The sequence below is a fragment of the Vanacampus margaritifer genome, chromosome 11 (assembly GCF_051991255.1).
Source record: "Vanacampus margaritifer isolate UIUO_Vmar chromosome 11, RoL_Vmar_1.0, whole genome shotgun sequence".
NCBI classification, from domain to species: domain Eukaryota; kingdom Metazoa; phylum Chordata; class Actinopteri; order Syngnathiformes; family Syngnathidae; genus Vanacampus; species Vanacampus margaritifer.
In genome coordinates this window covers 5,416,153-5,437,443 of record NC_135442.1, presented here as the reverse complement: position 1 = coordinate 5,437,443, position 21,291 = coordinate 5,416,153, and the positions used below count along the sequence as shown (strand labels likewise).

At 41.0% G+C, this 21,291-nt stretch overlaps 1 protein-coding gene across 2 annotated transcripts in view; it reads right to left on the bottom strand.

The window, feature by feature from the left end:
- The window catches only part of tanc1b (tetratricopeptide repeat, ankyrin repeat and coiled-coil containing 1b), a 98,514-nt gene that overhangs the window by 44,623 nt on the left and 32,600 nt on the right, over window positions 1-21,291 (bottom strand). For both annotated transcript variants that reach the window (XM_077580141.1, XM_077580142.1), the window contains exons 4-5: window positions 13,495-13,599; window positions 3,499-3,635 (exon numbers count right to left, since the gene is read on the bottom strand). In XM_077580141.1, the coding sequence (XP_077436267.1) occupies window positions 3,499-3,635; window positions 13,495-13,599 (242 nt within the window). The remainder of the gene's footprint in view (window positions 1-3,498; window positions 3,636-13,494; window positions 13,600-21,291) is intronic.

Here is a 21,291-nt window from a genome sequence, read left to right as displayed (position 1 = left end):
CTCACTAGTCTAAACATGACATTCTGATTTATATCACATTAGTGGAATATAAGTTATGAAGCAAAATCCAGCCGTTTTTGTCCATCTCAGGGGGCGGCCATTTTGCCACTTGCCGTCGACTGCAGATGACGTCAATGGGGCTCAGGCAATGATCAATCACGGCTTTGGGCTGGGCAATTAATTGAAATTCAATTACAATTATTATACTCAATAATTACAAAAAAGATCATTAATACAAATTTTGGAATTGTTATACATTTGCACTTTTTAAAAAAATTTAAATAACTAATTTAATAAATTTTGTTTCATTTAAAAGGAACTAATTATAGTGTTTCAAATAATTTTATTTGTCTTAATATTTTTTATTTGTTTTTTTTAACATTTTCTTGTTTTGTACCAAAAAATAAATAATTGATCTACTGCACAAGTGCGCATGCTGTACTTCAACTTCAAGTTTTTGACAACATAAATAATATATATTATTATGAATATATATTATTTTAAATTCTGTTTGGTCCAAAAGGAACTTACATAATTACAGTGTTTCTATTTTTATTTTTTTAATGGTCTTAATATTTTTAAAGGCTCAACCATTTTCTTGTTTTGTACCAAAAAATAAATAGTTTCAATAATCATGCCAAAAATAATCATGATTATTATTTTTTCCATAATCGAGCAGCCCTAGCTGAGCTGTGATTGGTTCTTACCTGAGACCTGAGCAACTGTGATGTCATCAGCAAGTAGCAAAATGGCCGCCCACGGCTGGGTTTTGCTGCTTAACTCATATTCTACAAACCTAATATTAATCAGAATATCATGTTTAGACTAGTGAGGTCACATGCAAATTATTGTCCAATTTTTTTTGTCGGGGGCTTGACTTCCCCTTTAAAGGGAAAAAGTGTTTAGTGCTTTACTGATAAAATTGCATGCAAAAAAAAAACCTTGTTTAGGAGTATTTCATGATGTAGTTTTGCTCCTACAGGATAAATCTAATTGTAATTGAAGTAAATATTCATAAATAAATAAAAACATTTGAAAAAGTCTTCTAGGCAATAAATTAATCCCCAAAAAAAGGAAGTACTGCAGGTAAGTCAGGACTGTGAGAAAAACAAATCCTTCCAAAAATCCTTCACATTTTCATTAACATTTTGGGTCCATATGGAAATATGCTACAACCACACACAATCTGAACATGATCCAAATACAACTTTGGGATGGGCTAACATCTCTTGAGCACATCCAAATGCACCCCCCCCCCCTTCCCCACCCCACAAATTCCACTGGTGGGACACAATAATATAATACCAATCAAGGTTTTGGTGAATTATTCCACAGCTGCTAAACCTCAACTAATAAGCGCTGTCAATCAAAAGCCAATTTGGAAGCTAAATTAAGGACATGATGAGTGTTCGAATGATAATAATGGTGAATAATGAAGTTCATTACTGATTGAGATCATGCGAGAACAACACGCAGAAGCTCCCGCACAGGATCATGACACACTTGTGAACCCAAATACGGCCCGAGAGAAATTCACGTGTTTTGAAAAATATCTTCTTTGTAGTACAAATGGCACGTTGCCCAGGCCACTGAGCATGTGTGACAACCATACAGCAGCTGCACGACAACCATAACAATCTGAATCTGCGCGGGTTATCCAGTTCAACCGTTGCCTTTGACAAGTATTCTAAATCGACACACAAAACACTGTCCTTCGCCACAAACACGTTTGAATATTCCAAATGTGCAACACTCAGCAATGCATCCCATCCATCCATTTTCTATGGAGCTCATTCTTATAAAGTGTCGCGGGTGAGCCAAAAGCTTATAACAGCTGACTGTAGGCAAGAGGCGTAGACTGGTCGCTAGCCAATCACAGGGCACAGCACTTGGATTACTAAACCTAATCACAATGAATTGTATAGAAGACGAATAAAGGTACATTGCATAAATAAAATAAAAATAATTCTAAAATGGGGGGTAATGGGCACTTTTTATTTATTTATTTTTTTTTTAAATATTGTCGCTATTCATTGAAAAGCAGGCATCCCCCCAAATCTGTAAGTAATTTATGTTATTTAGCAACTTTAAAAAAGAGAGCCTACAATAGATAACACAACTATGTAATTCTGCTACTTTGATCTTTCAAATGACTTCTTAAACAATCAACAAGTTAATGTTATTTTTTTAAAGCGTGGATGTAGCTCAACCTCCCTTCGCTGAGACAGAATCAACCTCTAACTAGCTGCAATTAAGCAATGCGGCTCGAACCATTCGGTTCATGAGTCATGGTTTGTTAAAACGTAGTAGCAGTGATTGTTGATAATGTCAAACTAACCGCAAAAAAAAAAAACAGCATTGCATGTATAAAGCAATCATATATAGCTTCACCTTCGGCAAACAAGTCCGTTTAGCTTAAAGCTAACAGACAGACAAATAGCGTGAGAGAACGTTATAAGCAACTATGTCCACAGCCGTACATAGAGAGAGTTTGGTCAGAAAAGTAACGTGGCGTCCATATGTCATGTGACCAGCGGTACTAAGCTGTGATTGGTCAACTGCTGGTCACATGACATATGGACGCCTCGTTACTACGCTGAAACCGAGTTGGCCAAACTCTCTCTATATACGGCTCTGACTATGTTTGTATTGTACTGCCCTCTGGTGGCCAAAGCGCACACATCAGAAGGAGCACTACAATGTCTATTTAATTATATCAAAAAATGTGGCAAAAACTATTTAATTCTTGACAATCTATTCAATGACGTCACTAATCTGTTTTTTGAAGTAGATTATTACAGATACCTATTTTTGGGGAGGCTGTAACGAGTTTTTATAGTTTACCACAGAGAATCTGTTAAAAAGTCAAAAATCTTTCAGCTCTTAGTTTTCGAAAAAACAACAACAACAACATTCCGTTTCCCACCCTGATCTTATGTCAATATGCATTGAGTTGATCCGAGACGCTTTCCTGTTTCAAAAATTGTCTGTACTGTTGATAAAGACGCCAAAAAAACAGGGAGTATGATGTGCTTCTCACACAACTCTTAATTAGCGAAGCCAAACAAAGTGAAGCTCATGACCACCAACATAACTCTATTTCTGGACCCGGGCTCAGACACTGTTGTTGCATACTCAAGAGCCCCTGGGACAGCACTCAAGTTACTAACACACACAGAACACTGAAAAGCCGGTACTGGAATAAAGCTAAATGCAGCAATCTCAAACATTTGTTTGCCAGAGCGGATAAAAGTCAAGAGGAGGCACTTACACTACATTCCCATCCAAAGATAATACAAAGCGGGGTTAAAAGGAATGAAGCGGCAACAAAAAATACAAAATCCTCTGAAACCACTGCCACAAGTCCGCTCTCATCCTCTTTCTCGCTCGCTCGCTCTCCATCTCTCTCTTTCTCATTCTATCTATCTCCGCATCGCAGCAGCGGACGCAGCTGCTGCCCCGGACAAGCGGGGAGGAGTTGGGAGAAAAATCAAATACCTTCTTTTCATTCTTGTCATCCATAGGTATGCGCGCCGAACCCGGGATGCCTTCTCCCAGTAAGAAGCCCAGCCTTGTCATCAGTTCCTGGGTGGCGGGGGAGGAGGAGGAGCTTGGCTGTTTCTCCACTTGCCGCTCTGGAGGACGAGATACACGAGAGAGAGAGAGAGAGAGAGAGAGAGAGAGAGAGAGAGAGAGAGAGAGAGAGAGAGAGAGAGAGAGACTCAATGTTAGCGCGATTCTCACTGGGGGCACTGCCTGCCCCGCTCCCCCGAGTGCCGCTGCCAAATGCTGTGCTCTGCACCATCCAGCTGCTAATCAGGTGCCGCACGCCCCGAGAGGGAGGACGAGCACTGGAGTGTGTGTGTGTGCGTGCGTGCGTGTGACAGCAACTGTGTGAGTGTGTGTTTGCTTTCCAGGGCTTTCTGCCTGTTTGCAGCGCTCACGCACGGAAACCTCTGAATATCAATGAGTGGACATAGGTTTGCTGAAACACAGCAAAGTGTTTGTTCGTGTGTTGTTTTTTTTTTCGACCCCAAAATAATAGTTTCACAAACATGGTACACAAAAATAAATTTCCGAAATAGAGTTTGTCTACAGTGGAGCTTTTCGAACTACACAAGCCGCATCCCACAACTGTGAGACAGGATGAATTAGCGTAATGCTAATAAGTGAAAAACAAATCGGTCTCTTTAACTTTAATGTTGGATAGTGTCCATTATTTGTTCACTGTCATGCAAATCCAACAAGAAATCATGCATAAATGTAAATCATTTAAGCACACATCTAACACTGTGCCTTTTGATTACAAGCAACAATTAGCCAGACAGTGGCTACATAGCTAGCAACTAAGGCTTGAAGTTAACTTAGCTAACGTGTCGATGCAAAGTACAGTACTAGTACACAGCAAAATCCCTAGTGTTACATTAACACTGAGAGTGTTAAATCTAACACTAGAAAGGTGTTTATATGAGTCCACACCAATGAGTGTAAATCTGACACTTATCAAAGTGTTATTTTTTTCACACTTAACCGGTGTTACTCCAACACTGTATAGTGGTAAAAATTAAACGTTGAAAGTTGAATGTTAAATTCTGCCAAATTTCACTTAACTCTGCTGTTTAAACACTTCTGAGGGTATTGCACTAGTATCAGTGTTAAAAATGGAACTCAAACTACACTTTACTCGGGTAAATGGTACTTTATTTACATCGCTTTTTTTCCTCCTTACAAGGCCCTCAAAGCACTTTAGACACGGCATCAGGTGCAACTTCCTCAAACCGTTTAATTAGCGCCGGCCTCGGCTGACTGAGGGTTGAGTGTTTGTAATTGTTGACGCTCCATCATGTGTTTAAAAAACAACAACGGCACATCATTAAATCTGCACATTTTGTTGGAAAATAATTGTTTAAACCATTTTTGAAAACTCCGCGTGGGTGGAGTCAAATGTTTAAGTCCCCCCCGACGTGGCGGCACACCTCGAACTGCACTCTGCATCCGGGGCTACCTGACCGCACTCCATTTAAATGTAGTCTGTAGCACAAGGCCTATTAGTTATGCGGTGTCTCCATCAGAACACTAGGGGGCACTATGTAGAAAGAAGACCAATAAAAGATGGACTATAAGAGACGAGGGAGAACAGATTCTGGTGGATATACAAATAGGAATACAGATGCTGTTACCTTTGTGTGTCTAATACAAAATAAACGAAAAGAAAAACAAGTCTGCTTCTTTAGAATACCACAAGTTATAAAATGAAAACGGTGACAGGACAACTATATTATTACTATTATTATGATCATGATTTTTTTTTTCTTTAAAAGGAGTCACTTAGTCTTATTGCTGTTGAGTACAAAAAATTTCTGCAAATCATGACGTCATTCAGCAGATGGTTTTTGTAGCTCTTGGGGGGGAAAAAAAGTGTATATATTCCTTACTGTCGCTTTTAAGATTCAGGCAGAAAGCCAATGCAAATAAGTTATCATCTCCATCCGCTGCATCGTGTATGCTGCTCAAGTACGGAATATGAAAGACAAATCAGACAGAAGAACAGATGGGAGGAGAGAGACGGAGGCAGACGTCCAAAGAACACAAGCTTATTACGCTGCTCTCCATCATCAACTCTCCCCCCCTTTTTGCCTTCATTTGCTCATTCTTCTGAAACCCCTCCGTCTTCTTCTTCTTCAACTTGCCGCTGGCAGTGAATTTGATTAAACGTGAGCCTGTCCAGTGGCAGAGTAGCCGCAGAAAATTCCACGAATTAAAAAGTAATTCAGCCGAGATTCACACATGCAACGCTGGGCATGAAAATGCCCTTGAAGAGAAAAGCTGCTCTTTAGTTGCCAACTTGTTTATGTTCAATAACTTGCCGGCTTTTTAAAGTGGATGGTTCTTGAAATTTGAAAGACTGAACTGAGAGTGATAACTGTGCATTTTGACACTATTCAATGGGTCGGGCTCCAGAGGTGGGTAAGTAATCAAAAACGGTATTTAAGTACTGTTCCTTTAAGAAGATTATGACTCAAGTAAAAGTGAAAAGTAGCATCTTCAAATATTGTCCAACATTAAACAATAATGAATGGAATATTTATAGTTATAAAATAAAGTACATGATATGCTGTAGGATCTACCGCTGCAGCATTACAATTAGCGTAATAAACAAAAGTGTAGATGGCCAGGGCCTTCACGTAAATATATCACATTAATATACGAGCGTAATAAAAGTGACCACCGACGGAAGTAATGCAAGCGATGCCGCAACCTCAACAAGGACAGAAGAAGCCTTCGCATATCTCTTTATGGATTCTCTTCAGCAGAATGACGACATCACAATTATGCCGAAGCATAAATGAACGTGAGATTTACAGACTTTGGGATGGCGGCATCTTCCAGAAAATGGACCGTGCTCGACCGTTCACCAAGTTGAATGAAACATCAGGCTGGGTATGATTGCCTTTAAAGGCTCTAATGAACTCCTCTCGTCTTGATGAATCCCGGTTATTAACTGACCCCGTTAATAGGTTTTAGGTGAACTAATGAATACACACACGCACGCACGCATAATCACCCACATTCAAAAAAAAAAAAAAAAGGAGAACAATGATGATGACATGTCAAATCGGTAAAATTACCGAATGAACAATACTGAGCTCTACAGGGGAAAAAAAAAAAAAAAAAAAAAACTGACCCCGTGTGAGAGCCCTCATTTGAAGCTCCTCTTTTCTGTCTTGCCCACAATGAAATGTAGAAATTTGGCAATAAAAGTTGCATCAAAAGTGAATTTAGCAGATACAGAGGCAATCTTTTTCCTTTATGGCGCTTCCACAACACAATACGGCCTGAAAGATGACTGTCTAGACTGGTTTAACAACATTATATTATTTAGTTTAGTCATCTAGATTTGACTATTCTTTAACTCTTTGACTGCCAGACGTTTTCAGAAAAGGGATGCCGTGGGTGCCAGCCGATTTAAGCATTTTTGACTGATCTTTCAAGGTCCACAGAAAATTATGTGTTTGGACTATGGAAACACACATACTACCAAATGAAAGATTGGACTCTCATCTTTCATCAGAAAAAAAAGTTTGTTTCTACCTTATTCCGTTTTTCAGTAATCAACAATAGAAAATGTTAGTTTCACCTGTTTTGAAAAAAAAAAAAAAAAAACGTATTTTAACGTCTTTGGCACTCCTCCATAGGATTTTACTAAACGTTATTTAACGTTTTTGGCAGTCAAATAGTTAAGAGATGAAAAAAAAAACCAGAATGGCTTTAGTTTCTAGTAATTCTAAGGAACGTGTGAGAGCCAAAACACAAAACAAACCGTTTACAAGCGTGTGTGAAATGTGTTGCGTCGCAATGACGGAAGAATGAAGACGGACGGAGGATAAAGGCGGGAATACGCAAGCTCCTAAGAGCTGTTTCGGCAACTCTCCCTGCAGAGAGTACAATCCAGCCGGTGCTCATTAGCAGCTGGAGTTTCACGAGCCCAAGAGTGGGGCCGCTTTAATGAAGCCTCCATGAGAACATGCATCCTGCCCCTCCTCCTTTTGAGTTTAAAGCTACCAGGTGATGAGTCCCCTGGAACAATTACTGCGCACTTTCATGTCTGTTAGCGCAAGCAAAAATGGCGCCCGGTGACACGTTATGCCATAAATAGGTTAAATGTTGATAAAAATCTGAATTGAGACTGATATTGATTTTTTTGAGGTGGCGATTACGATAGTTGGCAAAATAAAATTCCTATAGTAGAATAAATGGCCAATTAGTTAAAACAAATATTTAATGAATAAAATAACTTCCTCTTTGGTCCCTTACAACAATAAAGATATAAATTACAGGCAGAACATTTAATTGTTTTACAATACTTTGTCCTTTAGTATTTGTTTTACTTTGTTATAACAGAGGGGGGGGGTCAGCAAAAATCGGCAGATATTTTACTTTTTTCTCTATTGTACTGATATGTAAGTTAAAAAGAAGAAAAAAAAGCTAAAGATGGGCTGATTTTAAAAGAGCTCATATTGGCCGATTAAATCGGTCAACTGATTAATCGGTCGGGCCCAACAAGAGACAAATAACACTTCATTAGACACGATGGTTGTGTTTGATCCGCTAAAATAAGCAGCGGAGATAATAAAACCTTCACCAAGTGAGAAAACTTGCAGCCAAACTTATCAGACATGAATTAATATCAACAAATAACCTAAAAGGCCACGGCAAGACATTGAATTATCACTAACCCCCCCCAAAAAAACGAAAGAAATTAGAGCCCATTCATCTGCGCTGCTATAAATATACAGTACATAATTCATTCCAGAATGCGAGATATGGAATTAAGGCTGATTAGAAGTTCTAAGAAGTGACAGTGGATGATGATTTGACAACTATGCAGTCTTTTATAAACGGTTTGCACAGCTGCTTCAGACGTTCAATCCTACATAGAAAAATAAAATCCATCAATATGAAGACGTATGAATCAGTGAAATAAACATATTGCATTATATTGGTGGTGCAATCAGAAATGCACGGATGGAGATGACCACAGTCTCCATTTTCTAACAAGCAGGTTAGAAAAAAAAAAGTTTGTTTCCTTCCATCATGGGATCCACAAGACATGAATCCACAAATATGATAAAATAAGTCTCTGTTTGGAACAAATTCAATTAACGGTAGAAGAGCAAGAACTAAATCAATGCATTCACATTTAATGGAAGCATTACTAAGTCATACCATTCATTGAGTGTTAGGAATAATGGACCCATAATACTTTTTTCAGACCGAGTACAAGTACTTGTTTGAGCCCGAATCTCATTGGAAGTTGTGAGAGAGCATCACGATTGACGGGCCCTTACGTTCACAGTTGATTGACGGAGACAGCGCTTGCGAGAGCACAGCTGAAACCGTTGCCCGGCAGTTAGAAAGCCACCTGTGCACTCAAACACGCGTTTAAAAGAAATGTAAATGCACTCTGAGGCGCATGCCTAAAATTAAAAAGCACATTCACACGCACATACTCTGGAAACTCGATCCCCCTCTCAAAGACACAGCTACGTGGGACAAATCTACTGTAGGTCAAACACATGTTTCCTTTTCTCGGCCCTGCCTGCCGCGACAACAACAATTGGAAACTTGACCAGACTCAAACACAAAGAAATGAATGGATTCAACCTCATCGCATAAACTGTAATCATACGCGAGTGTGGCCGGAAATAAAGTGAGATAACACAGTAAGCCCGGGAAAGTGACAAGAGGTCAAAAAGACATTCATCATTCCTTGTTGGACCTTTTAATGTCTTATACAAAGCTTCTTCTACATTCAAGTTGGGCAACTCTACAAAAAGACGCTTCGCCGTCTTCAATCATTCAGGACTCAAAAAAAAAGAGTTTACAAGGCTTTGGCTTTTGTATAAAAACTAACCTTGTTCCACAAATCGACAGTGTCAAAACATGACATTCAATGAAAGTGGAAAGCCGCAGAGAATCGCTTAATGTTTTTGTGTTTTGTCCTTGCCTGAAGACTTTAATAGTAAACTGTGCAGCCGGGACTCTATTATTGCACTTCTGAGCAATTGGCAGACCCGCGTGAGCTGTGCGGGAATATATTTTTCTGCAAAAATTATAAACCTTCCATAACGATGAGTTTTCTTTTATTATTGTGAAACACAATTTATACAAGAACCCTCAAAAAAAAAAAAAACGTCCGTCCGTCCGTCCGTCTTCTTCCGCTTATCCGGAGTCGGGTCGCGGGGGCAGCAGCTTTAGCAGGGAAGCCCAGACTTCCCTCTCCCCAGCCACTTCAGCCAGCTCATCCGACGGGACCCCAAGGCGTTCCCAGGACAGCCGAGAGACATAGTCTCTCCAGCGTGTCCTGGGTCGTCCCCGGGGCCTCCTGCCGGTAGGACATGCCCGGAACACCTCCCCCCAGGGAGGCGTCCAGGAGGCATCCGAACCAGATGCCCGAGCCACCTCAACTGGTTCCTCTCAACGTGGAGGAGCAGCGACTCGACGCTGAGTCCCTCTCGGATGACCGAGCTTCTCACCCTATCTCTAAGGGAGAGCACGGCTACCCTGCGGAGGAAACTCATTTCGGCCGCTTGTATCCGGGATCTTGTTCTTTCGACCCACAGCTCGTGACCATAGGTGAGGGTAGGAACGTAGATCGACCGGTAAATCGAGAGCTTTGCCTTTCGGCTCAGCTCCTTCTTCACCACAACGGACCGATACAGCGTCCGCATCACTGCAGACGCTGCACCGATCCGCCTGTCGATCTCCCGCTCTAACCTACCCTCACTCGTGAACAAGACCCCAAGATACTTGAACTCCTCCACTTGGGGCAGGACCTCCTCCCCGACCCGGATAGGGCACTCCACCCTTTTCCGACTGAGGACCATGGTCTTGGATTTGGAGGTGCTGATCCTCATCCCAACCGCTTCGAACTCGGCTGCGAACCGCTCCAGTGAGTGCTGGAGGTCACGGCTTGAAGAAGCCAACAGCACCACATCATCTGCAAAAAAGCAGAGATGCAATGCTGAGGCCACCAAACCGGACCCCCTCAACGCCTCGGCTACGCCATAAAAGTTATGAACAGAATCGGTGACAAAGGGCAACCTTGGCAAAAAAAAAAACAAAAAAAAATTTTTTGTCCACAAATGATTATTATTATTTTTTTTGCAATTATGCGCGTATTACAGCTGCACAGTTGCAATTCAACATCATTAGCTTTTATATAGTACCTCATTGCGCATAAAGAGTAGCATAAGTTACTTGCTGCTGCCATTTCCCAGCAGTAAACTACTTTTGTGAGGGGGGGGGGGGGGGCTCCGCTTATTTAATAGCTGCAGGTGGCTGCTTTAATAGGCCGCAGGTCGCTTGCTGACCTTTCTTCAGTTCTGTGACTTACAGTAAGTCAGATAAGTAGAACCTCCTAATTGAAATGCCTCAAGGGTTAACCAATTAGGATGTAATTCCCACCAAACATTTATGGGAAAATCTGTCTCAAGTTGAAGATTTGCTTCGGAGTAAGACAACCAAACAACTGCAAAAGCTGAACTCAACAATTAAGTACATAAACACTTCTAAAATCATGAACATACAGCAATGTACAAACCTCACATTACCAGACAGTGTGGCGCTAAAAAACTTTCAATGAATCATAAAAACAGGGATGTGATTTGACCAAAGTGAAATTATCTGAAAATTTAGCCGGGGGTCTGGGGGCCGCTGGCACCCAGCTAGGTCCAGGGCAGTGCCCAGTGGGGGGGGGGGGGGGGGGGGGGGGAGCATGAACAAATAATTATATCATGACCAAATGAAAAGTAACTCATATTAGAGCATACCACAAATGTCTTTGTTATAGCAGAAGATGTTATCTGTCGGAGTCATGTGCATACACAATGAACTACTAAAAAAAATAAAAATAAATAAATAATAAAAAATAATAATAATAAAAAAAATAAATAAATAATAAAAAAAAACACGATTTTTTTTTTTGGGGGGGGATAAAAAAAGCGGAATTCCGCGAATTAGCGGAAAAATCACATCCCTGTAAAAAGGGACATTATAAAAACATTGCGCAATGACTTACCTTACTCCAATTAAACGTCTCCATATTTCCATGAAAAGAAAATCTGGAGCTCCCAAAAGTTACAGTATCTCCCTGAAGAGTGCCAGCAAAACAGCATGCAGCTGTCATGAGGTAACGTTTATCCCGCCTCCACTATCTGCTGATAGCCCCACTCCGAGCCCAAACAACTGAGCTGAATGTCAAGACACGCCCCTTTAAGCTTTGGTATGTAACAGTCGCTACTTTCTGTGAGAACGCGCCATGTGCAGCCACTTTCTAAAGATGCCTCGTGCTCGAAGATAACACTGCCCGCATCGTTACGACAACCTGCAGGGAGCATGTGAGCCTCCTTTGGCTAAAATCACAACAAAGTTTTGCTCCAAACACACACAGCTGTTGACGCAAAGGAGGACATATAAATAGAGAAGAGTATCCAAAGTCGAACGCCCTTTGACACAATGTGTACAATGCATACATCCATTTATCAAGATCGTTATCAAGTCATGAGGAGATGCTTGCACCAGACAATTCCTTCATTCAATTCATTTTATTGTCTGGTCGTTATAAAATATGTATTTTAGGAATCATAAGAAAAGGGAAAAGATTGCCATTAATTTCGTGTTATTTTAAGGAAATACTACATAACTGTATATTTATACTGTACATTATTGGGATATAAAAATCATCTATATGGGGATATTACATTTACTTTTCTTACTTTTGCTTAGTTTTACAGTACCTTTATTAAACACTGAAGTTTTATATTGTATTTTTTATTCACTACATGGCAGGATTTAGCTTTGAACGTTCAATAAATAACTAAATAAAACTGTCTACCACAAATCACAACTTACACAATTGCATATCTACGATGAAAAACACACACACACACGCATTGTTAGCTAATTCAATTCAGCCAACCACTGCAAGTTACAATGAATTCTAATCCCTCCACAGGTGGTCAACAAATGACCCAGCCACTGCTTTCAATCACTTTATTCAACAAATAGTAACAAAATCAATATTTACATGGTCATAACAGACGGCAAGTCATTCAACACGCAAGCTGGCTAACGGGATAGCTAGTTCACAGTTTGCAGCCCGCCAACTCGACACTCTCATTCACTGACTCCCACATCACTCACCAGGCCAGGCTCTGCCTTTTAAAAGCCACACACATGCAAAGTCACAGATAGTACAGTATAGAATTTTGGCAAACCTAAGAGGACAAGAATAACACCTACACCTCACACGCATATTTTGTATTGGTATTATGCATAATGTGTATAAATAATAAAATAAATATGTAATATGGTCACGACGTTGTGTATTTGTGTCTATCATATGGAGTTCTGGAACCTAACCCCCACTATAAACGAGGGCCTAACTTTTTATTTGTTTTGCAAGTTGCTTAGAAGTCCACCAGCATCACCTTCCAAATTGTGCTCAACGTTGGCGCATCCGCCGTAACCATAAAGGCTTACCTCACACAAAAACGTGGAAACAAAACCACATGTGCATGCGCACTTCCTGAGAAATTAGTTACTGAAGTCATGACATTAGTGAGAGAACGCAGCGCTTGAGCGAGACAATGCGTCCCCGCCGCACACTGGAAAATGGACTCCTCTGTAATACAAACACGCGCTTTCAAATAAACACGGCACCCTGGTGTTTGTTTAAGGGGTTGCATGACGGGATTGGCCTCACACACTGTGGTGGTTCCATGGACCATTCATGTTGGAACTGATACAGGCCCTTGCATTGTGGAAACCCCATGACCGGTTTAAGGCTGAAAATCTACTTTAGCTTTTGGGGCATATGTAACTGTATGATGAGGATCCAAGTACTGTAAGTACGCTGCTGTTTTGTATTTCTAATTCAAAAGTTAGAATGCAAAGCAATCAATGAATGAGAGATTCAAAGCTAAAACTCACCATTGCGGGTTGACTCCTTGTTCTCGCCCACTTTCCTCAGCGCTGAAACGATGGCATCAGAAGGGACGCGGGGACTCTCCACATACTTGGGCTTCCTGACTGGACCTGCCGGCGTGAACCAAAGAGATAGAGAGATAGAGACCGAGTGAGAGGGAGAGCGAGAGCGAGGGAGTGAACAAGAGGGCAGGAGGGAGAGGAAAAAGAAAAGCCAAGACGAGAGGCGTCAGAGAGAGAGAGAGAGAGAAAGAAAAAAAGAGGGAGAGAGGGTTATTGCTGAATTAACATGTTCCAGATGGGATGAGAGGTGGTGGTGTCTCAGTTGGACTGGCTTTGCCATACTCCGGTGCTAACAAAAACTATCACACGCACAAACATAGACACACTGTCGCACACACACACACACACACACACACACACACACACACACACAGTGTCGATAGCAGCTTTGGCCTGTCTGACAATCCCAGAAATTGTCTGCGTGGCTAGAGACTCCCGGTAACGGTGCTAGCCTGCTCTGGGAATTTAACCGACAACAGGAAACCGCAGCAATTAGCCTCTTAGCGAACTTTTTTTTCTCTTCTTTTTAACAAGAGATTGAACACACATGCACTGCTGGGGATGCGAGGAACAACAAACAGTCTAGCGTTTTTTTTCCTTTGAGCTACCCTACAAAAGTATGCCCTCCTATATCGCCGTGAGGATACGTTTGAAAAGATTCAAGCGCAGGTGTTATGGGGCGGGTAGATCTGGGACAGTCGTACAGGGCTTTGACGAGAGTCATTAGCGAGTAGCTAAGGTCAAATGACTGCTCTGTTCCCTCGGCTAGTAACATGACAGAATTAGAAAATCCCAGACCAGCACAAGAAAGTGTCAGCTCCTCAACCACATCTTCAAATCTTCAAGGATGGGCATAATAACCACTTTAGCCAGGGCTGATATTGCCCCCAAATTGACGCATTGTGCCCCTAAAATTTTAACTAATTGCTCACGTGCAACCAGCAAATATGTTGCTTTACAATAAAATAAAGTCGACCAAAGAAACGGAATTAAAAAAAAAAAACGTCAGAGCATTCCCTCACTTTGTTTTTTTCTCTTCTTTTTTTTTTTTAAGTGACTGTTTGTGTTTTTTTAGCACAGTTCAGGCTCTGGCCTTCCTCTGTGGAGTTTGCATGAATGGCAAAAACAATGAATAATTGACGCCCTGAAAATAATTGGGATTGTAATCGTGTATAGATGCCACAAACACAAAATGCCAGCAAATAAATCAAACTGGAAAGGCCCTTAAAGCACCAAAAATATGCATATAGCGTGTATTGAACATAATAATGGACCCCTGTTCCATAAACGGCTATTTAGTAGTTCAATTATTCAACACAAAAAAAAAACTGTCTGTGAGGCGCACCAATAGTATTAGCATGATGAATGGGTGGATGGATATATACTAGACGGACAGACGGACGGACACCAGACAGATAGATAGATAGATGGATGTTTGTGTCACATTGCACTGCTTTAAAATCCATCGATATTCGATCGACGTGCTACATCAAAGATTAGGCTAATGCACTGAGTTGGTGGCAAATATTTGCGACGTGGAATGACGATGAGGTGTTTACACTAGCAGGAAACTCAGCAAGCAGGCTAGACTAAATACTATACCATCAAACCAACAACTCTTGAGGAGGAGCTAGATATGAAAAAGCACACCAACCTTGCGTCCAGACAGATGAGCAACAATTAAAAGCGACACAAATACTATGAAAGTCATGGAATTAAAATGTTCTTGTCAATGGAATGACTGTACTGTATATGGAACCCAGACGTAACAGAGAGATAAGGCAGGATGGTGATGAGAACCATTTCCTAATACCGCAACTAATACCACTTCCTCCCTCCTTTTGCAAAAAAAAAAAAAAGCATCCTTGGAATCAGATAAAACAAACCCCTTGAACTGGAGCCGCAATCACCCACAGCAGAGGTTGGGGGGGGGGCGGTGACAAGAGAAGGGAGGCTACTGCCATGTGGGTTTAAACGAAAGAGTCAAAAGCAGAGCGTCGGCTAAGTTAGACTCACAGTGCCCTCTATGGATGTGCAACATGAAACGCACGATGAGCGGCAGCATTCTCATAGCCCGAGGGAACTTTGGAGCGAGAGCTGCCGCCGTCTTGCTTGTTAGCACACACGAGGCCAGTCGGAATACAGAAACAAATACAGCTGGTCAGAGCTCAAGGCAGTCTTGCTGGTGAACACACAAACAAAGCTTTACTTGACTTGGTTTGAATCCAAATGAGATTCTACAGCGCAACTCTTAACGCCGACCGATCTTCATCCACGGCTGGTCAGGCACATCCTATCCAAGAGTCACATAGTTCCAATTAAAGTGGGAGAAAAAAATATATACTACACATGTTCTGAGTGCATTTCATCAAGAAACAGCAATGTACTGTTGGAATAATTTCAACCATATGTTAAATTCATGTTTGGTTTACACAACAACGAGCACAGGATTCACGCTTCAAACAACAAACATGTGGCTAGTTGTTAAGAGTGCAGGTGGTTTTAGGACTCAAAGTTCAATTCAGTCAATCTGTCTCGATTCAAATGATACCGCCTTTTCGATATCTCTTCATTGGGATGCCAGTGGTATCATGTGAAGGAAGATTATTTGTGTCGAATATTAATATAATGAATACGCAGCGGTGGCAAATCCAAGTCCAGAAAGTAAAAACTTTGCCACAGTTTGGCTTTAGCCCCAGGTGCTAGCCAGCTAGCTAAGGCTCCCATGGTGCTTTGTTTACCTGCTAGGGAGCTAGCTAGCTAGCACAAGGGGCTAAAGCCAAACTGTGGCAAAGTTTTTACTTTCTGGACCTGGATTTGCCGCCTCTGTGAATATGGTTGCTTATGTGACATGGATTCATGATCGTGTACATGGTAGATGAATGGTGTTTTTTTTTTTGGTTTCTGTTTTAAATGCTTTGTCGCCATCTTGTGGCATCTATACACATTAACAAACCCCGTTCTGGGGGTGGCCTTAATTATTCAGCTCGGTCCCAATCTCCCCCTACAAATATTGTCCGTTCACTGCTGCCCATTCATTAGTTGACAGAGAACTGAATGAACAGAATGAGAGCTGGAGGATTTCATAGCAGCGCTTCTTAACAGGTGCCGTCAGCATGTCACTGAACTCGTATGATTCACAGGCATAATTACACGCTGGCAAGGCATGATGTCACACTGTTTAGTGTAGCAGACAACAACATCTCGCCTACGTACCCCGCGGTGGGAATTGTGTGTCTGGTTTACATGATGCAAACTGAGCTAAATCATACCACTTGGTGGCAACGTGGCTAAAAGGCTCAGTTCTAGGTTCTAACTCAAAATACGTTCCAATTTAGCTGAAGGATTGTAAACAATAAAAACATAGCATTGCTTACTTTAGGTAAAACTTCAGTGTGATGAGAAAACGGTACCTAAAATATGGCTACATACCAATGAATGGTTGTTTTGTTTTTGTGGGATGGAATTAGAGAAACACAAAAACAGCTTGTCCTTGAATAAAAACCAACCATGTGCCAAAAAGAAAGACACAAAATGCTCGATTTACAATTCCAGACAGCACTGTGTTGAGCCGAAACCAACATTTTCCAGCCAAACTCAAGAGATGTGTGGTATGAGATCAAAATATAATATCTGGTTTGAAAAGTCGGCAGGTTGAAATGACCACCCGTAACAAGAGTGGTCACATCGAGTGTACGACACCGCAGCCACATTATTAGATGTATCGGAAAATGAATGTGCGGGGGATGATACTCAGGAGACAGCATCAGCCATCTATCTCAAAACTCAGATGTGACAAATAAATCAAACGTCGAGACTTGCCCCCCCTGTTGAGAGAACAAATTCCAATTTGCTTTATTCTGAGTCGTCATACCGAGCAGAGAGAGCTTGTGAAGACAAGAAAACACAAGCAGAGGGAAACAACATATTTAGTTACAATGTGTCGGAAAGAAACAGGTGATACAAAACGATTAGAGGTCGTTACAAGCGCCCGCAGCTTTAGATTTAAAAAGCATCTTGACGAAATATAAACACCCTGAGCTCATTATCCCCCCCCCCATCCAATGGCCATCAGAGAACACCTTGTTCTACCATGATCCCATTTCTCCCGACATTCCCCAGGATGGACTCTTGACCTTGTTACATTTCATTTCACAATGAAACAGTCCATCACCTTTACACAATAAATGGAACGGCAGCAGTGGTTACAAGTGCCATCTTTACGTCATAGCTAACACTCGCTATGCTCGATTCCGATTCAGATGGATTGTGACTTAAACGTCTTATTGTGCGTGTGACTCCTGGCTAATTGATCTACTAAGCGCATAATCCATTATCCGCGGGGTTTGCTCAAGTCGGGGAAGCATTACAGACGCGGCGCTTTTGTGTTTTTGTGTGTGACGTGATTGATGATTCATTTGCTTCTAACAGCCAGACATATTGCCATTATACCCTCAGGCTCCGGCAATTTCCACACTTCACAGCTGTGAGATTGTGACTAAACTAAACTGTATGCTTAACAGTCAAAACTGAACTCACGCATGCATGCTCTTTGAGAACTGCCTTCACTGGTAACGTGTATTTTCCCCAATAATGCTATTGCAAAAAAAAACAAAAAAAAACTGATTTTATTTTAAACAGAGGAATGTCATCATAAACAATTTTTTCTGTCTTTGAGCACTAAATATGGTATTCTGGTTAACTCTTTGACTGCCAAAAACGTTAAATAACGTTTAGCAAAATCCTATGGAGGAGTGCCAAAGACGTTAAAAGACGTTTGTTTCAAAACAGAGGTGAAACTAACCATTTTCTATTGTGGATTACTGAAAAACGGAATAAAGTAGAAACAAACTTTTTTTTTCTGATGAAAGATGAGAGTCCAATCTTTTTTTGGTAGTATGTGTGTTTCCATAGTCCAAACACATAATTTTCTATGGACCTTGAAAGATCAGTCAAAATGCTTAAAATCGGCTGGCACCCACGGCATCCCTTTTCTGAAAACGTCTGGCAGTCAAAGAGTTAATAATGTGTTAAGTAGCAAAATCTGTCAGTTCTTATCAATAACAAAAGACGGCCATTTTGCCACTTGCGGTCGACTGAAAATGACATCACAGTTGCTCAGGTCTCAGGTAACAACCAATCACAGCTCAGCTTCAGAAAACTGGTGAGCTGTGATTGGTCATTGCCTGAGCCCTGAGCAACTGTGATGTCATCTTCAGTCAATAGCAAATGGCAAAATGACCGCCCCCTGAGATGGATAAAAAGGGCTGGATTTTGCTGCATAAATCATATTCCATAAATGTAATATTAATTAGAATGTCATGTTTAGACTAGTGAGGTCACATATAGTGTATTATTGTGAAGAAGTGTTTAAAGTTGACTTCCCCTTTAATTGGACATGCATTCCAAGGCTCACAGTTTAGTCAGTTTCTCAGGCGGAATGTGAATCGGGATCGATTAAAAAAGAAAAAGAAAAAGTGGCCTTACTCATAAAAGGCAAGCAAGCAAGGTGTTCGTTCATTCAAGTGAAGTGAAGCACAGTGTTGAAATTTTCACTCGGTGCCCATCAAAGCAACTGTCTCAAAAAGGTTTCCGCAGCATCGCAAGATCTTTCACAGTTCGGCACACCGAAAGACATCCATTATCCCCCAAAGGGACGTCTGGTTAGTGTGACGGGCCCAAAGGTGACTTCAGCAGAGCTCACCCCGAGTGGCGCTGAAGTGGCTGGCATCGTTCTCTTGATAAAATGAAGCAAAAACGAACTGAGCTCGTTACAGAGTTCTGCAAGAAATGTGCCAGAAGGCAAGTTTTTGAGCTAAAATGGAAAAAAACAAACTTTGTGAAATGTAACAGTTTGAAAGGCTTTGTCGATTGCATCAGTGATGAGGTGAGGTCACAAGGATTTTTTAGGATCCATTTATGTGATTCGCACTCAGCAGTATAAATGTCTTTAAGAAGATTTTTGCCACTGTCAGCATAGTTGACAAGGCTAGGCTACAGCGCAACAAATAACCTGCATAATGTATACTCCCTGGTGTACATGGTCTCGACAGTTTGATGGATAGTATTACATCCCCATTAATGGAAATTTATTCTATTACTATTCATCGAGGGAACATATTTGATTACATTGTAAGCATTTGATAAACATAATAATACAACAGTTTCTCTGACAATTCTGCCTTTACAAAGACACAAATTCTGAAATATTACATTTTGCAAGTGTATCCAAGCAAGTGCGGTTCATGCACAAAGCTAATGTAAGTCATTCCCGGCCACTGTATTTGCCAGCTGCCTCAGGAAGGAAATGGTATGCCGGCGACAACCGGGAAATAAGAACAAAGGCGACAAACAAATGAGCCTACAAGACCGGACAGAACTCGAGAAACTGAATACACATTGGAATGAGACAATGAGACGCAGGTGGAGAGGGCATGGCGGCTGACGGGCACACTGGTCAGAAAATGGCGGACAAGTCTGAACTTTAAAAAAGTAATTACGGACCTAGAATTGTGGCTGTGAAGTCACACAGCATCACCATAAAAAAAAGTCAAAATAAATAAATACATTTTTATTTTATTTTTTAAATCGAAGTAAAAATGAGAACCAGCCGAGCAGAGCTGCTGCCTCGCCTCGGAATGCACCAGGGACGGCCACAGTTACACCGACAGCCCGCTGAATTTCAATGGCAACAACACAATGAAGATACATGGTGGCCACAAGACAAAAATCAGAGGAAAGCTGTTTTGTTTTCCCTATCAAATTCAAGAGAACGGCGACCCAATCGGAGCAAAGCTTATTTACATATGGAATATTAATGAGAAATTCTCAGACTTTTAAAAACAACTCAAATGTGTGTAGTCTTGCAAACCTGATATGAGGATATCAAATAATATTTAAAAAATATATAAAATGAATATATTTGTGGCAACAAATGAAAAAACTGACCCAAATAATTTCAACACATTTTTGAAATTGCACAGTAACGTATTACAGCCATAGGAGGTCACTGTGGGGACATGAATGTCAATGGAAACATCAGTGGGAAGATCAACTCTGACAAATGTTTCAACCAGCAACTCTGCAGCTAATTTATGAAGTCGCTAACTGCATTCCGACACATTCACGACAAAGGTTTCAGGTTTTCCATAAGTGATCTATGACCTGTGCGTGGGTCTTTGATTCATTCAGACAAAATGTCCTGACTCAGGTCTTTGAAAGGCTTGTAAACTATTAATCCTAAACAACCAAGGTGCTGGTCAACACATGGCAGACTTGTGTGTTTCATGGCTTAGCTGATCAAAGCGGTGGCAGCCAGCGCCACCGGGACTTTTCAGCTCGGGCATCCATCAAACTCCCACTTAAACTCAAATGCTCAGTTCTCTGTTGTACTCGCCGAGGTTCTCATTAAAAAGAACTTTCTGAACTGCAATCGATGATCCGACGTGTCGGGAAATGAAGCCACGAAATCGCTTTCTGATGCAGTGTGGGGAAAGCACTTTCCTGTAAGACATCACTAGTTCTTAATTGAGCAAGAGCGGATACAGTGTAGATGCATTAGAGTATAAATTCAAGGCTTGATTTATTTAATTTTTTGCAAATCACTGACTTCATTTGAGGAGCAACTTTCAAATTTTGTGGAGCAATTATTATTATTATTATTATAACCCTAACTTTTTTTTTTTTTTTTCCGGGACAGTGGCTCTGCATGCAAGTAACTCTCATGTCATCACACTTCCA